Genomic DNA, 22954 nt, shown 5'->3' with positions numbered 1-22954 from the left:
GAAATGTCCATGCAGTGACAAACAGCCAATGTAAAGAACCCTAATTTGACAACAAAACAATCTAAACCCCTTTTATGAGGTGAGGAGTATGTCTTAAGTAATAAACACTTAAGTAATTAGATGCTTTTATGGAGATAACTATAAACTGAAACATGGTGGAAAAATCTCGGTAATAGGCTGACGCCCTGGGAGGTGGGTATATAAGAGCCAGGGGAGAAGACAGAAGCATCGAGACACCAAGAGACTTCTCTCATCAACCCAACAAAAACCCAACTCCTGACACCATGGCCTGCTGTGCTCCCCTCTGCTGCAGCATCCCCACCGGCCCTGCCACCACCATCTGCTCCTCTGACAAATTCTGTCGGTGTGGAGTCTGCCTGCCCAGCACCTGCCCACACGAGATCAGCCTCCTCCAGCCCACCTGCTGTGACACCTGCCCCCCACCCTGCTGTGTGCCTGACACCTACGTGCCAACCTGCTTCCTGCTCAACTCTTCCCACCCCACTCCTGGACTGAGCGGGATCAACCTGACGACCTTCGTCCAGCCTGGCTGTGAAAATCCCTGCGAGCCCTGCTGTTAAGTGGCCACATCTTTGCACAGGTTCAGTGATGTGTTGCTCAAGTCTTAATGCATCATCTGGCCTTCAACACTCACTACTACCTACATCACTACACCTACAAAACCAATCCCAATAGCCTGGGCAGTGTTTTCATGCATTTGCCCAACTTCTTGATTCTTTCTTCTTTTGGATAGAGTTGGAGACCTTCTTTCTTTCTTTTAGATTATATCACTGTCCTTTGGAAATGAACCATTTTGACTATCCAATAATAAACTTCATTCTTGCGTAGCAAATATGGTTTTGTGATTATTTGTTCATATGTTTCTTCTTAGGGAAAGGGAAATGCCTACCTAAACTTGAACAGCGGCTCATCATACTGCCCAAGATTTACCCCAGCAGAATGAGAGCTCTCATGGTGGAATCATTGAAAAATTAGACACTGCTTTTTTGTGATGAGCTGAGAAGTGAAAAATTCAACAGGTTATTTTTTAGGATTCCCACCCTCTTTAAAAACTGAGATATACTTGTTTTGCAATATTATATGAGTTTTAAGTGTGCAACATAGTGACTCACAATTTTTATAAGTTACACTTCACTTATAGTTATGATAAAATATCAGCTGTATTTCCTGTGCTGTACAATATAGTCTTGTACTTTATTTATTTTATACATAGTACTTGGTACACAAAACTATACAAAAAAATGTCTTAATGACCCAGATAACCACAAACATGTGGTCACTCAGCTAGAGCCAGACATCCTGGAGTGTGAAGTCAAGTGGGCCTTAGGAAGCATTACTACAAACAAAGCTAGTGGAGGTAATGAAATTGCCGCTGAGCTATTTCAAATCCTAAAAGATGATGCTGTTTAAATGCTGCACTCAATATGTCAACAAATTTGGAAAACTCAGCAGTGGCCACAGGACTGGAAAAGATCGGTTTTCATCCCAATCCCAAAAAACAGCAGTGCCAGTGAATGTTCAAACTATCATACAATTAGGCTCATTTTGCATGCTAGTAAGGTTATGCTCAAAATTCTTCAAGCTAAGCTTCAGTAGTATTTGAACCAAGAACTTCCAGATGTACAAGTTTGGTTTAAAAAAGGCAGAAGAACCAGAGATCAAATTGCCAATATTTTTTGGATCATAGAGAAAGCAAGAGAATTCCAGAAAAACATCTACTTGTGCTTCATTGACTACATAAAAGCCTTTGACTTTTGATGTGGATCACAACAAACTGTGGGATATTCTTAAAGAGATGGGAATACCAGACCACCTTACCTATTTCCTAAGAAACCTATACATGGGTCAAGAAGCAACGTTAGAAACTTACATGGAACAACTGACTGGTTTAAAATTGGGAAAGGAGTACGACAAGGCTGTGTATTGTCACCCTGTTTATTTAACTTCTATGCAGAGTACATCATGTGAAATGCCAGATTGGATGAATTACAAGCTGGAATCAATTGCCTGGAGAAACATCAACAACCTCAGATATGCAGATGATACCACTCTAATGACAGAAAGTGAAGAGGAGCTAAACAGCCTCTTGTTGAGGGTAAAAGAGAAGAGTGAAAAAAACTGACTTAAAACTCAACACTCAAGAAACTAAGATCATGGCATCCAGTTCCATCACTTCAGGTCAAATAGAAGGGGAAAAAGTGTCAGCAGTGACAGATTTTATTTTCTTGGGCTCCAAAACCACTTCTGACAGTAACTATAGCCATGAAATTAAAAGACACTTGCTTTTTGGAAAGAAAATTATGACAAAACCAGACAGCATATTAAAAAGCAAAGACATCACTTTGCTGACAAAGACTTGCATAGTCAAAGCTGTGGTTTTTCCAATAGTCATGTACAGATTTGAGAGTTGAACATAAAGAAGGCTGAGTGCTGAAGAACTGATGCTTTCAAATGATGGTGCTGGAGAAGACTCTTGAGAGTCCCTTGGACTGCAAGGAGATCAAACCAGTCAACCCTAAAGAAAATCAACACTGAATATCATTAGAAGGACAGGCAATGAATCTCCAAAACTTTGGCCACCTTATATGAAGAGCAAACTCATTGGAAAAGACCCTGATGCTGGAAAATATGGAGAGCTAAAGGAGAAAGAGGTGGCAGAGGATGAGATGGTTAGATATCATCACTGACCTAATGGACATGAATCTGAGCAAACTCTGGGAGATAGTGAAGGACAGGGAAGCCTGGTGTGCTGTGTCCATGGGGTCCCAAAGAGTCAAACTCAGCTTAGCAACTGAACAACAATAAGCTTATTTATTTTATACAGAGTAGTTTGTACCTCAGTCTCCTGCCCTATCTTTTTCCTTTCCACTTCCCTCTCATTGGTGACCACTAGCTTATTCTCCTTATCTGTGAATCTGTTTCTTTTTTTCTTATATCCACCAGTTTATTTTTTAGATTCCACATGTAAGTGATATCAAACAGTATTTGGCATTCTCTGACTTATTTCACTAAGTATATTACACTCCAAGTCCATCTGTGTTGTTTCAAACGGCAAAATTTCATTCTTTTTTATGGTTGAGTAGTATTTCATTGTTTCCATATATACCATATCTTCTTTATCCATTCATCTGTTGATGGACACTAAGCTTCTTCCATATCTTGGCTATTGTAAATAATGCTCCTATGAACATTATGGTGCATTTTTTTCAAATTAATGTTTTCATTTTCTTTGGATATATATTCAGGAGTAGAATTGGTGGGTTATATGGTAGTTCTATTTTTAGTCTTGGGGGGAACCTTAATATTGTTTTCCTGAGTGGCTGCATCAATTTACATTCCCACCAACATTGAACAAGTGTTCCCTTTTCTTCAGATCTTTGCCAGAAGTTTTATGTTTTCTGGTCTTTCATTTAGGTCTCTAATCCATTTTGAGTTTATTTTTTTAAATATAGTGTTGGAGAATGTTCTATTAATAATATTACCTGTCCAAATATAGTGTTGGAGAATGTTCTATTAATAATATTACCTGTCCAGCTTTCTTTGCACCATTTACTGAAGAGACTGTCTTTTCTCCACTGTGTATTCTTGCCTCCTTTGTTGTAGATTAATTGACCATAAATGTGTGGATTTATTTCTGGGCTCTCTATTCTACTCTGTTGACCTATATGCCTGTTTTTCTACCAGTACCATACTGTTTTGATTACTGTTGATTTGTAATATGTTCTGAATTTTAGGCTTTACTACAAGATAACAATTGGCACTATGCCAACCCACCTCTTTTTTAGCCAAAAACAAAGGAGACTGGTGTTTTCATACATGTTTATAAAGGACAAATATTTAGGTTTTATTTTTAATATCAAAAATAACTCTCAGAGTCCTTTTTTTTTTTACCACTGTGGACCTTTAAGCATTAAAGGGCCCTTGGCTAGCTAAAGAGCCTCAAATGTAAAGCAGGTAATTTGTGTTCCAGTTCTGGCTCTGCCTCAAGCTGCTTCTGTAGCCCTGATCAAGTCACTTGAACTCTTTCGGTCTCAGGTCCTACATCAGTAATATGGGTTGGTTGACCAAGTCCTCTCTAAAATCACTTTCAGCTTGAACATTCCTTGATTCTAGATTATCTAGAAACATTTTAAGTTACAAATACTCCATGCTGCTAATCAACCCTATCTTACTGTATTGCTTTTACCTCTTTCAGTCATAATAGCTAATGTTTGGTAAGTATATCCTGCACACTCTAATATGTGCTGTATGTGCCTTATCCCATTTATCCCTAACAAAAAAACCTAACAGGTAGCTACCATTATTCTCCCCACTATATAGGTGAGAAAACTGAGATGGAGAAATTACTTGCAAAAGCTACATAAACAGTGACAGAGGAGCTATCTGAATTCAGAGTCCTTCCTCCTTCCACTATACCAAAGCATCTGCCTCCTCTGCAGACAGCAACATGCCCAAGAGAAATATGATTGCACACAGCTTTCTTTATCCAGGAGAAAGCATATGCTACTTGACAATACATGCTCTACTTGACAACACATGCTTGTAGATTGTCTATTTGGTTGTACATGGCAACCGTTTTCTCTGTGGTTGTTATAGCTTAAGACAAAATGAGTATACACAATGAGTCTAGGAAAAACTGTTTATGTTTCTAAGATGAAAATAAATCATGTTTTTTTAAGTCAGACTTTAAATACTGATGAGCAACATCAGCACACGAAAAATACTGACTGGTTCATTAACCTTGAATTAAAATGTAGAATGTTTGGCAACTCAGACGGATTTTCAATTTTCTGGTGAGTTTCAATGACTTAGTTTAAGATAAAATAAACTACCCTTAAAGATTGTTTACCCTTGAGAATAGAATAGAAAGTCAAATCATTTCATTTTCTTTCAAAGATCTGGCCTCCAGGTCTTTCTTTCTATCTTTATGAATTGACTCTAGCCTAATTTAGGCTCTGATCACCACACTTATGATCACAGCCAGTCTCCTCGTTGACCTTGAGTCAAGTATCCCATGCTTCTTCCTCCACACAAACTATACTTTTGTCAGGATAGATTTCTATTTCTCTATAAATACTGGCTAAATTGAGTTACTCATAGCTCTTAGATGACTCAAGATTTTTGTTTTTTAATGAGTCAAGTATAAATTCTTCAGTGTGACTCTAAGACCTTCAATAATCTGGTACAACCATTTTCATCAAATGCTACTTGCTACTTGTCTTGGGCAACATGAATCCTGTACTCCAGTCAGAGCAATGCTCCCTATTCAGTGGTCGAGAGAGAGATCTCGGAAACCAAACTGTCTTGCTCTAAATGGTACCTTTTGGGCTTCCCTGATGGCTCAGATGGTAAAGAATCCGACTGCAATGCAGGAGACCTGGATTCGATCCCTGGGTTGGGAAGATCCCCTGGAGGAGGGCATGGCAACTCACTCCAGTATTCTTGCCTGGAGAAGCCCCGTGGACAGAGGAGCCTGGTGGGCTGCAGACCGTGGGGTCCCAAAGAGTCTGACACGACTGAGCACAGCGCAGACTCTGTCACTTACTAGTTCTGTGTTCTTGGCCATGCCATTTCATTTCCCTATGCCTCTGGTTTCTCAGATGTTAAGATTAAAACCAGTAGGTACCCTGAAAAATATCTGACCAGTACACCACAAAACTACCCAGATCATGAAAAACCAGAAAAGACTGAGAAATTATCACAGACCAGGGGAAACCAAGGAGACAAGATGACTAAATGTAATGTGGTATCTCCGACTAGATTCAGGGACAAAGGACATTAGTGGGAGAACTAGTAACATGTGAATAATGTCTGAAGTTTGACTAATAGTGATGTACCTTAATTATGACAAATGCACAATGGTATCATAAGATGTTATCATTAAAGGGAAGTTGAGTGAGAGATACATAGGAATGCAGTACTATCTTTGCAACCTTTCTGCAAATCTAAAATTATTCAAAAATAAAAAGCTAACTTTAAAAAAAGTATATACTTCCTAAAACTGTAGTGAAGATTAAGTTTATTAAAGCACATCCAGCCCTTAGAAAACTGAGTGCTGACTGTCAACCTCTAAGTACACCTTTTATTAATAATACTCTCTGATGCTGGAATGAGGAAGGTTTCTCCTTTGGCTGGTTTCTACCGTGTGCTGTGTGTTTAGTCGTTCAGTCATGTCCGACTCTTGCGACCCCAAACACTGTAGCCTGCCAGGCTCCTCTGTCCCTGGGAATACTTGCCTGGAGAATGGAGTGGGTTGCCATTTCCTTCTCCAGGGGATCCTCCTGACCCAGAAATCGAACCCCAGTCTCCTGCATTGCAGGGAGACTCTTTACCTTCTCAGCTAGGAGGGAAACCCCTCAGTATTAGTTTTGTACTAGACTCCACCAATAGAGGGTGCTAGAAGGAGACTGCAAGATGAGAGGAGAAAAGAAAGGTCTTGTTGCCCCAGCAATAGTCCTACATTTGGTGGCAGCAGTGGGCTCTCCTTTCTAGCTTCTTTTCACTCTTCAAAAAGAAAAGCAAACATCATTTAACTTTCTCGGAAACACCAGAATCAGCAAGGGAGTGACACCCGCCCCCCACCTCCTTTTCACAGAGGTCCAAGCCCTGGCTCCACAGGACCTCTCCTCTGAGCTTCTGAGTTAAGAGCACCAGCTGGGCAACCCCCGGGGCCTGAGCCCAGCCCTGCAGGACCACTCTTCCAAGCTCCTAGGTCCACTCATCCTCAACATCTTCTCTTCAATCCCAGCTCTCTAGCTGATAGCAGCTTCTTGTGTTCATTACCTGTGGGTTTTTTTTTTTTTTTCTTTCTCAGTCCTCCCATACCTATGTAAACCAGTTCCCTATCTTCAAATCCTCTCTGTTGAAATACCTAGTGCATGAGGATGTTCTTGTTTGCTTGTTTTCCTGACCACACTTAACATAGAAGCCTTCATAAATGCTAGTTATGATTATTTTCCAAACTTCCTTAAATATTTATTCCATGTGTTCCAGGCACCATATTCCATCTGGTGATTCAGGTTCTATGCTAGGTAATAGAGAAACCAGGAAAAGTGAGACATAGTTCCTGCTTTGAAGGAGATTACATCCTAGTAAAGAGAATCAACATGTGTACCAAAAAATGTAACAAAGTTTTTTGGGTGGATATAGGATACAGTAGAGGTAAAAAGGATGGCATGACCAGTTCTGCTGGGACCGTGCAGAGAGTAGGGGCAGAACAGCATCACAGAACTCACTGTTTTCCTTGCCCCAAAAGCACTTACCTCTTTTCTAAGCATTTCTCATCAAAACAACTTATTCCAAATCCTCCTTGAAGACTTCTGGTCATTTCAACCCTTTTTCATCACATTTCTTCTTGTGGGAGTTCTCACAGTCCCTGGAGGAGAAACTGCTATTTATTAGACTTATCTAATAAGCACAGTGATGAATGATTTGCCTGATTAATTCTCACTTGGTCTTTAATACTAATACTCATAATAAGACTATAACAGGTGATTATATTTTCCCCAAATTTGTAGTTGAGAAAACTAAAGCCCAAAACGTCTAATAACTTGATCTAGGTCTCACAGCATGTAAGTGCTAGTCATGACTCAAAAGTATCTCTGAATCTCTTTCATTTCACTGTCAGGTACTAAATTATGTTGTTTGAACCATTTGCAAAGGAATTTCTAGCCTTTTCTATCAGCCCACATACTCCTTGAGGGCAGGCACCATGTCTTCTATTTTTTTTTAAGTCTCTACCAGTCTCTTCAGAATATGTTAGAGAATCAATAACTACTTGACTTATAACAAATGGATTTGCTGATCTATCTCCTTTACTCTAGTTATATACTAGCTTTAGCTATGACTTGTTAACACTGTAACTGAAGTAAAATGGAAGGGAACTTTTAAAGGTTCCTGTCTGATAGACAGTGATTATCAGCTTAGGCAGTGGTTTTGGAAAACGGAATGAACAGGTTCGCAGTTTGGTTTTCCTTAAAAAAATAAAATAAAATAAGAACTTTTCATGCCGCTTTGCAAAGAAAGCCAAATTTATTTTTCAGGCCACATATAGTCTCAAGAACCTATATTTTAATATGTTCTGACTTCCGGCTAAAAAAAGACATCCTTCCTAAAACTGAGAGTTTCTTTATGTTTATGCATAATTTCATGTATAGATAATGCAGTGAAACAATAGAAGATCATCTAGCAGGCTCTGAACTTTCTAATCAAGATAATGTTACATATAGTTGATATTTGCTTATTTTCTCAAATCCATGAAAAGATAGCAAGGTGAATCTGCTGGGGAAAAAAAAATCCCACAGATTTTGACTTCCCAAATATATCCCTGCTGTGTGCTGTGTCCTAAGTCACTCAGTCATGTCCAATCTTTTCAACCCAGGACTGTAGCCTGCCAGGCTCCTCTGGCCATGAGATTCTACAGGCAAGAATACTGGAGTGGGTTGCTGTGCCCTCCTCCAGGGAATCTTCCCAGCGTAGAGATTGAACCTGCGTCTCTTTATGTTGCCTGCATTGGCAGGCGGGTTCTTTACCACTAGCACCACCTGGGAAGCCCAGGACATATCTTTTGAGAGGGATCATTTCTTACTTCTAAGGGAAATCACTTCTAACTCCTCACACCCAGTAGTGATCATTTGTAAGAACACATTCTGGTTGGTAAAAAAGAGGAAAGTCGGAATAAATACTGATGTATTTGCCGCGGTTAAGTATGTAGAGAACCTATATCAACAGCATTTTGAAACTACAATAGGAAGCAAGTTCAAACGTAGCAACAAGCAAATAACACTGAAGGAGTACTCCTCCTGTGGCAGATAAATAAATTAGTTATTTTTAGGGGATTATACAAACAACAACAGGAAGCATTCTGATCGACGGGAGCCACGTTCCCTGAGCTGCATAGCTATAAAAGACTCACCAAGGACAACTTTATAGAACACCTTCCTTTGCAACAAACGTCTACCTGATCCTTTGAATGTCTTGCTGTGAGTCTCATCTCCAGGGATGCTGCAGCGTCCCCCCCGGCCCCACCACCACCATCTGCTCCTCGGATGTATGCTGTCGAGGCGGAGCCTGCCTGCCCAGCACCTGCCCACACGAGATCAGGCTCCTTCAGCCCACCTGCTGTGACACCTGCCACCCACCCTGCCTTGTGCCTGACTCCTGCGTACCCGACTCCTACGTGCCAACCTGTTGGCTGCTCAGCAGCTGCCAGCCGACTCCAAACCTGAGCGGAATCTCTGTCACAACCTGCGTCCAGCCCTGTGAGGGTGGAGCAAAATCCTAGCAGCCAAAGATATCTCAGTGAGCTTGCCCGCCTTGCCCTAAGGGACGGCAATTGTCATTAAAAGCTGCTCAGCATCAATGTATGACAAAACCCACTGGAAAATAATAATAATAATAATAAAAGAAAAAAAAAAAAAGCTGCTCAGCAAATGGCTTTTAATAAGAAGCTCTAGAAAAAATGTTCTGATTCTGTGCCTTCAGTTTTGCAGAAGTGTTCTACAATTTGAACAATAATTTCAAATAAAAAGTGGAAAAAATGCTGTCATGGACCTCCTTGCTTTAAATAAACACCACTCTTTCCCAAACCAAGGACTGTCTCAATGTCTAATGCCATAATTACCTGACTCTTGACATGTGTATGCATCATGAACCCATAAATATGTCCAGCAGAATTACACTTTCTGATGACATCAACATAAATCTCATAGCCAAAAAGAGGTCGCACAGGGATATGTAAATATGTGAAGAAAATTGCCTGGATAATAAAATATATTATATTAAACTCTAAGCTTAGAATCACTTTAAATTCCAAGGTCAGTATCTATTTTTAATTTTAATTTTTTTCCCTGCCTCTGTAAGTAACTCACTTACATCCCTAAAGAGGCTAAGAAATTGGCAATCAGAGATCAACAAACTTGCAGAAGAGACCCCAAACACTGAGCTGAGCCACTTTTTTTTCCCATTTTTTTGTTTAGGTGAAGCTTTGAATGTAAAACAGAACAGTTTTTTAATGTAAATCAAAACAGACAACTGTAAAGCCCTTCACAAATGAAATGTCACTCTGATTATGTAATATTCTATATTATTATTAGATGCTGTTCTAAAAATAAATACATACAATTTTTCATTCTAATCTGTTATTTAATGCAATTCAGTAGACATTTATTAAATGCCTGCGTTCCAGGCATTGTCCTAAGTGCTTGACAGAGACAAAGAAGATTAAGACACAATTCCCACTTTCCAAGAGTTAACTTTGGAGTAAGGAAGATGAATATAGATGAGAAACTACAATATATAGTAGAATAAAATGTGAGAGCAGAGAAAAGAATGAAAACAACTAGAAGAACCACCTAAAATTTCTTTATGAAGGATATTCAAGCTGGAATTTGAGGGACAAGTAGGATTTGAGAAGTAGCAAATAGAGGAAGGACAAAAGAAAAAATATTGTTATTAAGTACCTAGGAGTCCCCAACCTTCATTTCTATTTGATGTGTTTTATGATAAACATCAATATTTAAGTCAAAATCAAACCAACTTCACAAACAAGTTCCTCTTCTCAAAATATATGAGGTTTACTAACCAATGACATTTAGTATTTTCCACTGATTTTATTTTAGCCAACTTCCTTCTCTTTCAGGCAGACTAGATTGGTCTTCCCTAATGCCGCCTCAGAGACAACAGATTCTGTATATTGTGTTTATTCAACAAATCTGTAATTTAGACAACAGATTCTGTACATTTGCTATTTAACAAATTGTGTAATTTAGATTCTACTTTCTGAATAATTTTGTGCTGATCATGGGGGATGTATGTAGAAATGTTAGAATCATAGAATATTACACACTGGAGATTACTTGGTTCAACTTCCTTATCTGCCAACTTACAGTAAGGCAAATCAAGGTGAATTGAGGCAAAGAATGTGTGTAAGGTATTCCTCGAAGGAATTTACAATCTAATCGAAGCCCTAAGATATGAAAGCAAATAAACATACAAAGTAGGAAGTAAGTCAGTGAAAAAACTGATTTCTATGAATGCCATGGTGCTAAATCACATTGGATCAAATCCCCTTCAAGAACCCACTGTGATGTTATGAATCTTATAATTTCTTCTTTCCTGCATCTCATTGTAAAGTATATAATTCCTATGAAAATGAATGAAGACTGAGGTGATTTTCTTATAGTGGTATATTTAACAATAATAAAAAAAAAAAGCCCTGGGTGAATATTTTCCAGTGGATTCACACTTTCTCACTACAACACTGGTACAACTTTGAGAATATAAATGGTTTTTTTAAAAAGTCCATAGAGTAACACAATCTTTGGAAACTGACTATAAATTTATTAAAAATAATGAAAAGGATTTCATCTTAGTCTATTCTGGCTGTCACCTTAATTGCGCAATAGAAACTGAATTATATCATCAATAAATAAGGTAAATATATCTGTGATGTATATATGCATATAGTCACATGCAACATTCATCTGTAAGGAGCTATGTCTTGATGCAGTTAATCAAGTTGCATATTCTGAAATTATTCATTAAAAATCATATCATGTTAAGCGTATTATTTAAAATTATGCGGTGGAATGAAGAGAAGAATTTAGCCTCTGAAACTATAGCTGAATTGTCACTTGGATTCATTATCCATAATTTATGCAAGATTTGGCATTCCAGAACCCTGTAAAGATAAAAGTGATCATCTAATGACAAGTCAATGAGTCAAAAACATGATTACCCTAATAAGCTCAGGAATTCTTAATGGACAAGTAAATGCCAAACTGATTAGAGAATCTTAGTGGAAAAGGGTGGCATAAATGTAAATAAGAGGAAGTCTTCTGATTGGACCAACACTCAACGAGAGGAGTATATAAGAGTCCCAAAGTGAGAAGAGACATTTCATCCTAGAAACCTCATCTTTCTTTCCTAGAAACCAAAAGCAAACCAGATTCCCAACACCATGGCTTGCTGTGCTCCCCTCTGCTGCAGCGTCCCCACCAGCCCCGCCACCACCATCTGCTCCTCTGACAAATTCTGCAGGTGTGGAGTCTGCCTGCCCAGCACCTGCCCACACACAGTCTGGCTACTCGAGCCAACCTGCTGTGACAACTGCCCCCCACCTTGCCACATTCCTCAGCCCTGTGTGCCCACCTGCTTCCTGCTCAACTCTTCCCAGCCCACCCCAGGCCTGGAAACCATCAACCTCACAACCTACACTCAGCCCAGCTGTGAGCCCTGCATCCCAAGCTGCTGCTGACCGACGGCTGCCTCACCCAGTGCCTGGCAATAACACAGAAGCTATCTATTTGATATTTACTTGCCTCGGTAGTTTATCAGATAATGATGTAGATCAGAGGGCATAGATATGGAAAACCTAACTTTCATTTTCATGAAAAGAAAATTTTTAAAAATATGCTTATTTGGCTGAGTAACCCTTTGGTTCATTTGGATAGATAGAGGTCATCTGTTATCAAAAGAGTAGTGGAATCTATAAGCCCTCAGACTGTATTTTCTTGGTCATGTTGCTTCATGGGTCTCATTTCTTGTATTGGGCATTTTCATAGAGGAAAAATAACTTTTGATGGCTTTCCAATAAACTTTGTTTCTGTGGCAAGATGTGTTTTTCATTTATGTTACAGCTTTTGGTATATTTCTTTCATTTAAACAAAATAAAGGAAAGATAATTTTAAAAAAAGAATCTCAGAGGAATGACTAAAACTAGCTTACTAACATGGCTTGCTAACTTTAAATTGCTTATCTTTATATTCACCCTCTTTTCTCTTCCTCAGACAAATACAATTTGGGGGTGAGACATTTACTTACCTACACTTTGCCAGGTAGATCACATGTATTAACTCATGTAACCCTTAAAACAGCATAAAAAGAAAAATGAAGCTTTAAGAGTGATTCAACATTCTCAAAGTCACAAAGTTACTAAAAAATACCAGGATTCAGCTCCTTGTATATTTATTTGACTTTAAAGCCCAATTCTTTCTATCACATCACAGAGCCCCCAGTTCTAACAGAGCCAGAAACTTAATAAACACAGTTATGACATTAACTTAAAATATGAAAAAGAAATAAAAGTATAAAAATCTTTAACAAAATCATCCAATCCAACAGTAATGGACAAGGATACAATGGCTTATAGATTAAAAGTGGCAGGTATTCAGTTCTAAGAGCTGGGTCATTTAGTGGGCCTACCATTTGACTTCATTTTCCCTTGGAGAGAACTTACAGTGGTCATTTCTAGCAATAGGGCAATAGGAATATCCTTCTACCTGCCACAATACTACCCCAGTAATGAACAGAACACCAGTATTTTCCAGGTGATTATCTGAGGGCTAGAGCTAAAGTCTGATTAAATATGGTTTAATCTACTACTTAATTTTACTTCGTTTTACCAACCTACCTTTTTTTTATCTTGCACAGATTATTTTCCCAGCCTTAGATTACATATATATAAATATATTTTAGAATAGATGATATATAAGTATATATTAACTATTTATATAAAATATCTATACATATATACATTAAGGTGCACATCAAACTCTGATAAAGCATTGAGCTAGAACCAAAACCATACATGTGAAAAAGAAAATGAGCAAGGAAGAGGAGAAGCAAATGCCTTTAAATAAATGTTTTAAATGTCCTCATTGTCACTGTCACTCTCTCCAGAGAAGAATTTCTCAGAGGATCCCACAGGTTTATTAGAAGCTCAACTTTGAATGAACAGAACTTAGAAGCCATGGCGTAGATGGAACACAATCTAGGATGTAGTTAACAAAAGATTTAGTCCATTTACTCATTCACTTGGCCAACATTTCTTTCATGCCTCCCCTGTGCCAGGCTTCAAATCCAGACTAAGAGTATAAAGATAAAAGAAATGTTTATCTAAAGTGCCCTCAAGTTTCTCTCAAATCTGGTGAAGGAGACAGACAAGTTATTACAATCACAGTATATGTGTTCTATGTATGTTGTATGAATGTAGTTATAATGCCATGGAATTTCTGCTGTGATGGAGCTATGAGCAGTATGCCAGGCAAGCACACAGACAGAGTAACTAAGACACAGATTTATTTGGTGATTCAGTGTCAGGTTGAGGGGCAGTTATGAAAAGGCTTCAAGCTATCCAAGCTAAGCATTGAAAGATGATGAGGCAGAATAAAAAAAGAAAAGAGATGAGGAGGTGGAAGAGGTGAAGAGCAGAACAGGAGCTTACTAACTCATGGATGCATTGAAGACGGGAGAGGCTGAGGACAACGAGAAAGAAGAAATGCAAAGACCCTGAAGTGAGCCCCCAGCAGAGAGGTTCAGGCTGAACCCTAGAAGCAATGAGAGATTTGAAGCAAGAGACTAACAATCATATTTTACTTCTTATTTTTATTACTTCTTATGACCAATCTTTGTATCTTTACTGTCACATATATCCCTACTGACTATAAAAAGGTGTAATTAAAACTGGACAAGTTCTAGACTCACAGACATAGAGAACAGACTTGTGGCTGCCGAGGAGAAGGGGAGTGGGGAGGGAAGGACTGGGAGTGTGGGATTTTTTGTAGGATGATGAGCAAAAAGTTCCCGCTGTATGTAGCACAGGGAACTATGTTCAGTATCCTATGATAAACCATAATATAAAACAACATTAAAAAAGAATGTCTGTGTATAACTGAGTCACTTTGCTATACAGCAGAGATTGACAAAACATTGTGAACCAACTATATTTCAAAAAAAAAAAACTGGACAAGTTCGTGTGTGGGTGTGCATGTATGTGTGTGCGTAGGTTTTCAAACTGTTGAAATTCATCAAGGATCACCATGTTTTTCCTGCACTTGCTTGAAGGAAAAGGGTACCCTTTCTTTCTAAAAATAAAATATGTTTAATATCCCTGCCACATACTTTAAAATTACATTTAAAACCACATAAAAGGTAACTCAATCCCAGTAGTCCTATATTTAGTTCTTAACAAGTCGGTCACCAGGCTACCTAAGGCAAATCATCTTACCTCTCTAGGACTCATGACCCTAATTTAAAAACAAAGGAGAGTTATTCCCAGGTCTCTTAGACAATTGCAGAGAAAATAAATTTTAATGAAATACAAGTCCTTTCAATAAAAGATATGAGTTTATTCATAAACTTTGTATTTTATGACTCTTTCTAATCTGTAATGCTGTTTTATTTCTAGTTCTGCTGCTGCTGCTAAGTCACTTCAGTGGTGTCTGACTCTGTGCGACCCCACAGATGGCAGCCCACCAGGCTCCCCTGTCCCTGGGATTCTCCAGGCAAGAACACTGGAGTGGGTTGCCATTGCCTTCTCCAATGCATGAAAGTGAAAAGTGAAAGTGAAGTTGCTCAGTCGTGTCCGACTCTTAGCGACCCCATGGACTGCAGTCTACCAGGCTCCTCCATCCATGGGATTTTCCACCCCAGAGGTGGGGTGCCATTGCCTTCTCATTCTAGAAACATACTATTCCACACAGAATAGTAACAATTCCTTTATCCTCACAAGGTTGATTCAAAATAATATGCATTCTAAGTAAGAGACTGATATTTTTCTGCCATGAAATTCTAACTGCAAGAGTCTGAAAACTCCTTTATAACACTTTTCTTTAAAATGTCAAAAGAATTTCCTTCAGCTTATTTTTTATCCTTGGAACCCAGTCTTTTCTTTTCCCATCATAAATTATAACAACAGTAACTTATAATAATACATTATGACATGAGACATATACATGTCTCATATATGAGACAAACCTTCCTCCAGACCCAAAGTTTCCTGAAAGCAGAGATGATGTTTGTTTTGTTCACTATTGTATAATCACAGTTCCTGGCATATGGTAACAGCTCAATAAATATCTACTGAATTATATTTCAAGCACTGGAAAGAATATTAATCTGTCCTGAGTAAAAGGGTGAGCAATTTGGCAGGTATTCACTCAAAGATTCATCTGGGGGAAATCAAGGGACAGCAGTAAAGATCGTAAATCCTTTATTTCAAGCAGAGCCATAGAGAACTTTTTAAAATTTGAAACGTATTCATTTCTGTGCCAGCCATTTTCTCTAAGTGTAGGTGTGAACTTTTAGGTAAATTTTGCTGTTTCCTGTAAGGTTACTCTTTAACTTACTTTCTCTGCCTTCCTCTTCCCCTGAGTTTGATCTGTAACTTGCTTGGATAATGACAATAATTTACCTTTGCATTACACCTCATCTATGGGTTTTAACCCATTTTTATCTCATTCAAGCCTCACAATAATCTTCAGAGTGGAAGAATGTAGATATAATTATCCTTATTTTACAGAGGAGAAAGATGAGCTTCCAAAAAGTTAATTGCTTGCCATAGCAAGAAAGGTAGCCAGCATACAGTGACCAGTAAAGAGCTATTCTAACTCTTAATGGGGTCCTCTTGAATCCACACCCTCTCCAGGAAAAAACCACATGGACTTTCCCACCATCATGCACTGAGATACAGGCAGACTTAAAGGAAGAGAGGAGAACCATGGCTTGAAGGATGAGTGAATCCAAGTTGAGAGGAGATGGCTTGAGTTGTCAGGATGACCCTGGACAGGAGTCTGCCCTGTGCTCACTCTTTATGCTGGACTATGCTTGAAGTCTAAATGGCTTATTGGAACTAGAATCCAGATCTCGCATACCACAGCTACATTTCACTTGGGGAGAAAATGTACTACTTTGGAGGGAAAAAAAAACAGTGAACAAAATCGATTGTGGTTAGATTAACATAGGTCTTTAACTTCACTTTCCATTGGTAGCAATATTGGTAGTGAAAGTATTCTTCTACTTAGTATTTAGATATAAGCTAAAAATTCAACTTTCCCACACTCAGTAGAGAAAGAAACAAAATAAGCCAGTTTTCGATAGAAATATACATGGCCAATGTGTATATGAAAGAATGTTTTAACCTAACAGTTATGAAAGAAATGCAAATACTATAACAATGAAATTTCATTTTTGCCTAACAAATTGACAAACACTTTTAAAATAAAATATTCATCATCAAAGTATACACACACAGAAATTTTCATATAGCAGTTGGGAACATGTAAACAGGAAAAAATAGCTAAATAAAATGATTCTGGAGAGCAGTATGGCAATGAATATCAAAGGTCTTAAAATATCATTAATTAACATTTCCTCCAATAATTCTATATAATAATTAGTCCTCTTTTTGAAATTGCCAGGCGAGTGTATGCTCCTCGGTTCTTTGTCTTGTCACAACAAAAATTTGGAGTGATGGACATTAAAGCCCCCTTGGCAGTCACAGCTCTCGGGTCTTGGACAGACCATGTTATAGCTCTCAGGTCTCGAACGGACTGTGTTATAGCTCTTAAATAAATCAGTGTTACAGCTCAGTGTTACAGCTCTATTTTATTTAGATAAGAGCAGGAAAATCCATCTTCGAGGTGTGTGAGGGCACATCCATCCAAAGATGCGAAGAGAAGAGCGCCCCATCGCTCGGGAGAGAGAGAGAGAGAACACGGGCCTGTCCTTTGCAAATTGGGCTTAGGCAGGAGCTCTGTTTACCTTAAGTCCTCACTCTGGTCCTCAGACCTTCCTTTGACCTTCCTCTGTTCTATTTTCACAGGCTCCCTTCCTGTCTTTTAGCCACCGCCATTTCGGACTCCTTTTCCCTATTCTAACTACCTAACAAAATGATCAGACACGTACATAAAGATTTATGTACACAGTTGTTACTATTGCCACAATTATCTTAGGAGAAAAGTTGCAAACAGTTTAAATGATTAATATATGAGGTTTCTAAGCAACTTAGAAGTACAATTATATGACGAACATTAGTAAATACTTAAAATAACATTATCAAATATACTTAAGAATATAAGATCATGAATATATATATATTTAAGTGAAAATGCAAGTTATAGAATGGTATATACAATGTGATTCCAGTGGTGTCATAAAATGATAAATAAGTATATAGAAAAATGACTAGAGGGATATATATAAACACTGACAGAGAATTTCTCTTGATGATAAGGTATTGTGGATAATTTCTTTATACATTTCTATATAGTCTGAATTTTTTCATGAATATGCAATAGTTTACAATAAAAATGGGATAACAGTGTGTGTCTCCATATTAATGTAAGTTAAATCTTCAAAAGTCCCAACACTACAATATTACTAATACAATATTACATGTATATTATACATCAATTAAAAGTCAGTTAATTTACTAAAGTCCCCAAAGCTAAAAGAGAGTTACTAAAAATAAGTTCTCCTTAAAAGAAGAATAGTTCATCAAACCAACTGATAACAGATAAAGGTAAAGAAAATAAAAACTGACGAGCACAAGAGAAAAGACCTACATCCTACAGTTGTACCGTCATGCATATTCCCCATCAGGGCTGGTGCTGGAATTATAATAGCAGAAGCCACTGGTGATACCTCATAAAGCTTGTGTTCCAGTGACAAACAGCAAGAGTAATCAGTTCAGATTTAGCAGTGAACTCAAACAAAGGTTAATTAGGAAAATAAAGACTCTTTACAAGCATCTAAATGGCAAACCAGTCAAAGGATAATGGGTACAGTAACATAAACAAGAACCAGGAAAGAAGCCTTCCGGTTGGACCAACACCCACTGGAGAGGGTATATAAGAGCCCCAGAGCAAAAGGAGACATTCGCACTTCAGGAGACTCATCTTCTCTAAGCCAAATCAATAAAAAACACAGCTTCCCAACACCATGGCTTGCTGTGCTCCCCTCTGCTGCAGCGTCCCCACCAGCCCCGCCACCACCATCTGCTCCTCTGACAAATTCTGCAGGTGTGGAGTCTGCCTGCCCAGCACCTGCCCACACACAGTCTGGCTACTCGAGCCAACCTGCTGTGACAACTGCCCCCCACCTTGCCACATTCCTCAGCCCTGTGTGCCCACCTGCTTCCTGCTCAACTCTTCCCAGCCCACCCCAGGCCTGGAAACCATCAACCTCACAACCTACACTCAGCCCACCTGTGAGCCCTGCATCCCAAGCTGCTGCTGACCGACGGCTGCCTCACCCAGTGCCTGGCACAGAAAGAGTCAACCCAGAAGCTTTAGTGCTCACCTGTCTCAGTACCTGCAACTAATTGTGGCTCTGCTTTCTAAGTTGGAACAAGGATGGCATTATCACTGACAACCCTCACAAAAAAAAAAAAAAAACCAAGAGACTTTGATGGCCATGTAGTGGACATCAGTGAACAAGGATAATTGGAATAGGTAGATGCCTATAGGCTTCCCAACGTTGTTCAGTTCCTTCAAGTTAAATTGTATGTTTCTTTGGTGCTTTGGGAATTCTCTTTCCAGTCTTGAATGGTATCTTTCTGGAAAATAAGGAGCTTCTTCATGATTATTCTAATAAAGCTTACGTCTCTAGCATAACACAAGTGTCTATAATTACTTCCGTTTATTTTTGTTGACGCATCAAATGTATTTCTTAACTCCAAAGGTCAACATTTTAAGAAACTGAGAACATCTGCAAAACTGAGAAGGGTGGCAGTACAGAAATAAATACTTCTTCTTTTTTTTTTTTTTTTTTATTAGTTGGAGGCTAATTACTTCACAACATTTCAGTGGGTTTTTTCATATATTGATATGAATCAGCCATGGATTTACACGTATTCCCCATCCTGATCCCTGCTCCCACCTCCCTCTCCACCCGATTCCTCTGGGTCTTCCCAGTGCACCAGGCCCGAGCACTTGTCTCATGCATCCCACCTGGGCTGGTGATCTGTTTCACCATAGATAGTATACATGCTGTTCTTTTGAAATATCCCACCCTCACATTCTCCCACAGAGTTCAAAAGTCTGTTCTGTATTTCTGTGTCTCTTTTTCTGTTTTGCATATAGGGTTATCGTTACCATCTTTCTAAATTCCATATATATGTGTTAGTATGCTGTAATGTTCTTTATCTTTCTGGCTTACTTCACTCTGTATAAGGGGCTCCAGCTTCATCCATCTCATTAGGACTGGTTCAAATAAATTCATTTTAATGGCTGAGTAATATTCCATGGTGTATATGTACCACAGCTTCCTTATCCATTCATCTGCTGATGGGCATCTAGGTTGCTTCCATGTCCTGGCTATTATAAACAGTGCTGAGATGAACATTGGGGTGCACGTGTCTCTTTCAGATCTGGTTTCCTCAGTGTGTAAATACTTCTTCTTTTGTTGTTCTTGTTGTTTTAGGAAAACTAAATGGCATTGCATATAAAATGGTCCAGGATATCAGCATAATTTCCCTGACTTGTCCTTCCTCCAAAATGGTTTAAGGTAGATTGGGAAACACCAAATATGATCCAAAGACCAAATATGACCTAATATATCAACTAATCCATATAACAGATCTATTTGTGCAAAAAATATATAACAATATTCATTCAATAAATATATTAAGTACCTATTATGTACCCTGTGTTTTACCATCCCTGCTAAAAATGAACTGATTGTCTGGAAAGTAAGGCAGATATATATACAATATCCACTCAATCCCTCATACAGTTAACAATTATTTATTGAATGCTAGCATTATATTATAATAAAAAATAAATGAATTATGCTGTATAGCACAGGGATCTATACTCAAAATCTTGTAATAAGCTATAATAGAAAAGAATTTGAAAAAGAATGTGTTTATATGCAGAGGCTTCCCAGGTGGTGCTAGTGGTAAAGAACTTGCCTGCTAATGCAGGAGACATAACAGACACAGGTTCAATCCCTTGGTCAGAAAGATCCCCTGGAGAAGGGCATGGCAATCCACTCCAATATTCTGCCTGGAGAATCTCATGGACAGGGGAGCCTGACAGGCTACAATCCCTGGGGTCACAAAGAAAGGAACACAACTGAAGCAACTTAGAGCACACACATATTTGTATGTATAACTGCCATAAACTTGAAATTAATACAACATTGTAAACTAACTATACTTCAATTAAAAAAAAATGTGAGTCAAAAATGTGCATTAGAGAAGTGCTGTGGTATGGAAAAATTGAGAACAATTAAGAAATTAAGATTTAAGTGATAAAAAGGAGAAAAGACACAGCCAAAGACAAATTGACTGAAGCTGGAGATCAAGAGTATGGAAAAGATGTCGAGAGATACTAGGCAGTAGTGTAAGGTCACCAATTTAAAAAGGAATGCTGTGTTCTGCTCTAGAAATGTCAAAACACAAGTGACATATCTAAATGAAGTTTGTGCTGTGCTGCGCTTAGTCGCTCAGTCGTGTCCGACTCTTTGTGACCCCATGGACTTCCCACCAGGCTCCTCTGTCCATGCGGATTCTCCAGGCAAGAATACTGGAGTGGGTTGCCATGCCCTCCTCCAGGGGATCTTCCCAACTCTGGGATCAAACCCAGGTCTCCTGCATTGCCAGTGGATTCTTTATCGTCTGAGCCACCAGGGAAGGAAATGAAGGTTAGGCAACTGGAATTTGTAATTGTGTTCTAGAAGGAAGCAGATATAGGAGGGAAGGTGAGGAAGTCTATGTAAAAGATGATATCAACAGAAGGCTGTTTTGCATGCACACTGAATGAAATTCTATGAGGTTGGCATAGAATGGCTTTTGAGGGATAAAGAGCTGACTGGAAATACCAGAAGTCATTCTGTACCAATGGACTTTGAATTCCCAGCCTATCCAGAGGGCCAAAGCTCTTGGGGATTCTAATGATATTCCAGAAGAACAGACCAAAAGAGTAAGGATGGCAACCTTGGGAAGAGAGCACATGAAATTATACCTGCCCTGAAAAAATCTAAAACCTAGCCTGAGAGGAGCAAGAGGATCTTCCAGAGATTTGACTTCTTGTCAGAAAAAAGCCCGACACATAAAACTCTGCAACATAATTGAAATATCCTAAAATGTATTATCTAAAATGGATAGCATATAATTTAAAATTTCCAGACACGTGAAGAAGCAAGAAAATCTCATATATAAACAAGAGAAGAAGCTGCCAATAGAAATAGATCCATAGATATATAGATGTTAGAATTAGCAGACAATATCTTAAAACAGATATTATCAATATTTTCATGGATTTAAAGGGAAGGATGAACAAGAGGTAAAAGGAAAAGAATGGACAAGATGAGGAATCTCACCAGAAAAAGTAAAAACTTTAAATTCTATTTGATAAATTAATAACAAATTAAATTTATTTAAATGAAAAAAGAAGCAAATAAAAATTCTAGAACTAAAGAATGTAATAAAAAAAAAGTCAATAGTTGCCGTTAATATCAGAATAGAAAATGCCAACTAAATCTTCTGGGCCAGTATCAAGTAGTCCAATATGCATGAAATTGGAGTTCCAGAATGATAGGTGAGTGAAAATGGGGCAGAAAAACTGGGAGAGGGGAAGCTGAAAATTTCCCAAATTTAGTGATATATTTCAGTAACTCACAAGTTCAAGAATCTCAAGCAGGATAAATACAACCTAAACACACACACACACACCATCTAGATATATCATAGTCAAACTGCTGAATTAACAAAGATCAATAGAATATATTTTTTTAAATGAGGGGAAAACCTACATTAAAAAGAGGGTATCAAAGAGGAAAAGGATGTCTAATTTCTATACAGTTAAGAACTTTTAGCATAGTGTTGAAATTTAAGGAGAATTACTAAAATCAAAACCAACTTTGCTCAATGAATAATAAATCCTAAGAGACTGTTTTAATCCTCTATCTAAAGTCTCCAGGTTTGGTTTTGGTTGATTGGTTGTTTTTCCATTATCAGCTATTTAATGAAGAAGTGCTCAGAGTTAGAAAAAAATTGATTATTCTGAATCATGAAAATTTTAACTTTGTAGGAGTAATGGGCTATGCCCACCCCATAAAGATCTTGAACATTCTGCAGACAATTTGCTCTGTACACTTTTTAAAATGAAATAAATACCACAATCAAAGGCAAGAAAACTGAAAATTGGAG

The 22954-nt window shown here is 38.3% G+C and overlaps 3 protein-coding genes across 3 annotated transcripts; all 3 read left to right on the top strand.

The window, feature by feature from the left end:
• Positions 1 to 284: 284 nt before the first annotated feature.
• LOC133056057 (keratin-associated protein 3-1) lies at positions 285 to 581 on the top strand. The gene has a single exon (XM_061141140.1). It carries the CDS (start codon positions 285 to 287, stop codon positions 579 to 581), a length of 297 nt encoding a protein of 98 aa, XP_060997123.1.
• An 11399-nt stretch (positions 582 to 11980) lies between these two features.
• On the top strand, positions 11981 to 12277 carry LOC133056056 (keratin-associated protein 3-3). The gene has a single exon (XM_061141138.1). The coding sequence runs from the start codon at positions 11981 to 11983 to the stop codon at positions 12275 to 12277; it is 297 nt and encodes a 98-aa protein (XP_060997121.1).
• A 6464-nt stretch (positions 12278 to 18741) lies between these two features.
• On the top strand, positions 18742 to 19038 carry LOC133056055 (keratin-associated protein 3-3-like). The gene has a single exon (XM_061141137.1). It carries the CDS (start codon positions 18742 to 18744, stop codon positions 19036 to 19038), a length of 297 nt encoding a protein of 98 aa, XP_060997120.1.
• The last annotated feature ends 3916 nt before the right edge of the window (positions 19039 to 22954 follow it).

The sequence above is a fragment of the Dama dama genome, chromosome 5 (assembly GCF_033118175.1).
Source record: "Dama dama isolate Ldn47 chromosome 5, ASM3311817v1, whole genome shotgun sequence".
Lineage (NCBI taxonomy): Eukaryota > Metazoa > Chordata > Mammalia > Artiodactyla > Cervidae > Dama > Dama dama.
Note: the sequence above shows the minus strand (reverse complement) of the source record. Positions and strands in the feature narration are given on the sequence as shown.

What these genes read in the sequence shown, in the direction of transcription:
- LOC133056055 (XM_061141137.1), top strand. Translation starts at nt 18,742, where the DNA reads ATGGCTTGCTGTGCTCCCCTCTGCTGCAGCGTCCCCACCAGCCCCGCC.
- LOC133056057 (XM_061141140.1), top strand. Translation starts at nt 285, where the DNA reads ATGGCCTGCTGTGCTCCCCTCTGCTGCAGCATCCCCACCGGCCCTGCC.
- LOC133056056 (XM_061141138.1), top strand. Translation starts at nt 11,981, where the DNA reads ATGGCTTGCTGTGCTCCCCTCTGCTGCAGCGTCCCCACCAGCCCCGCC.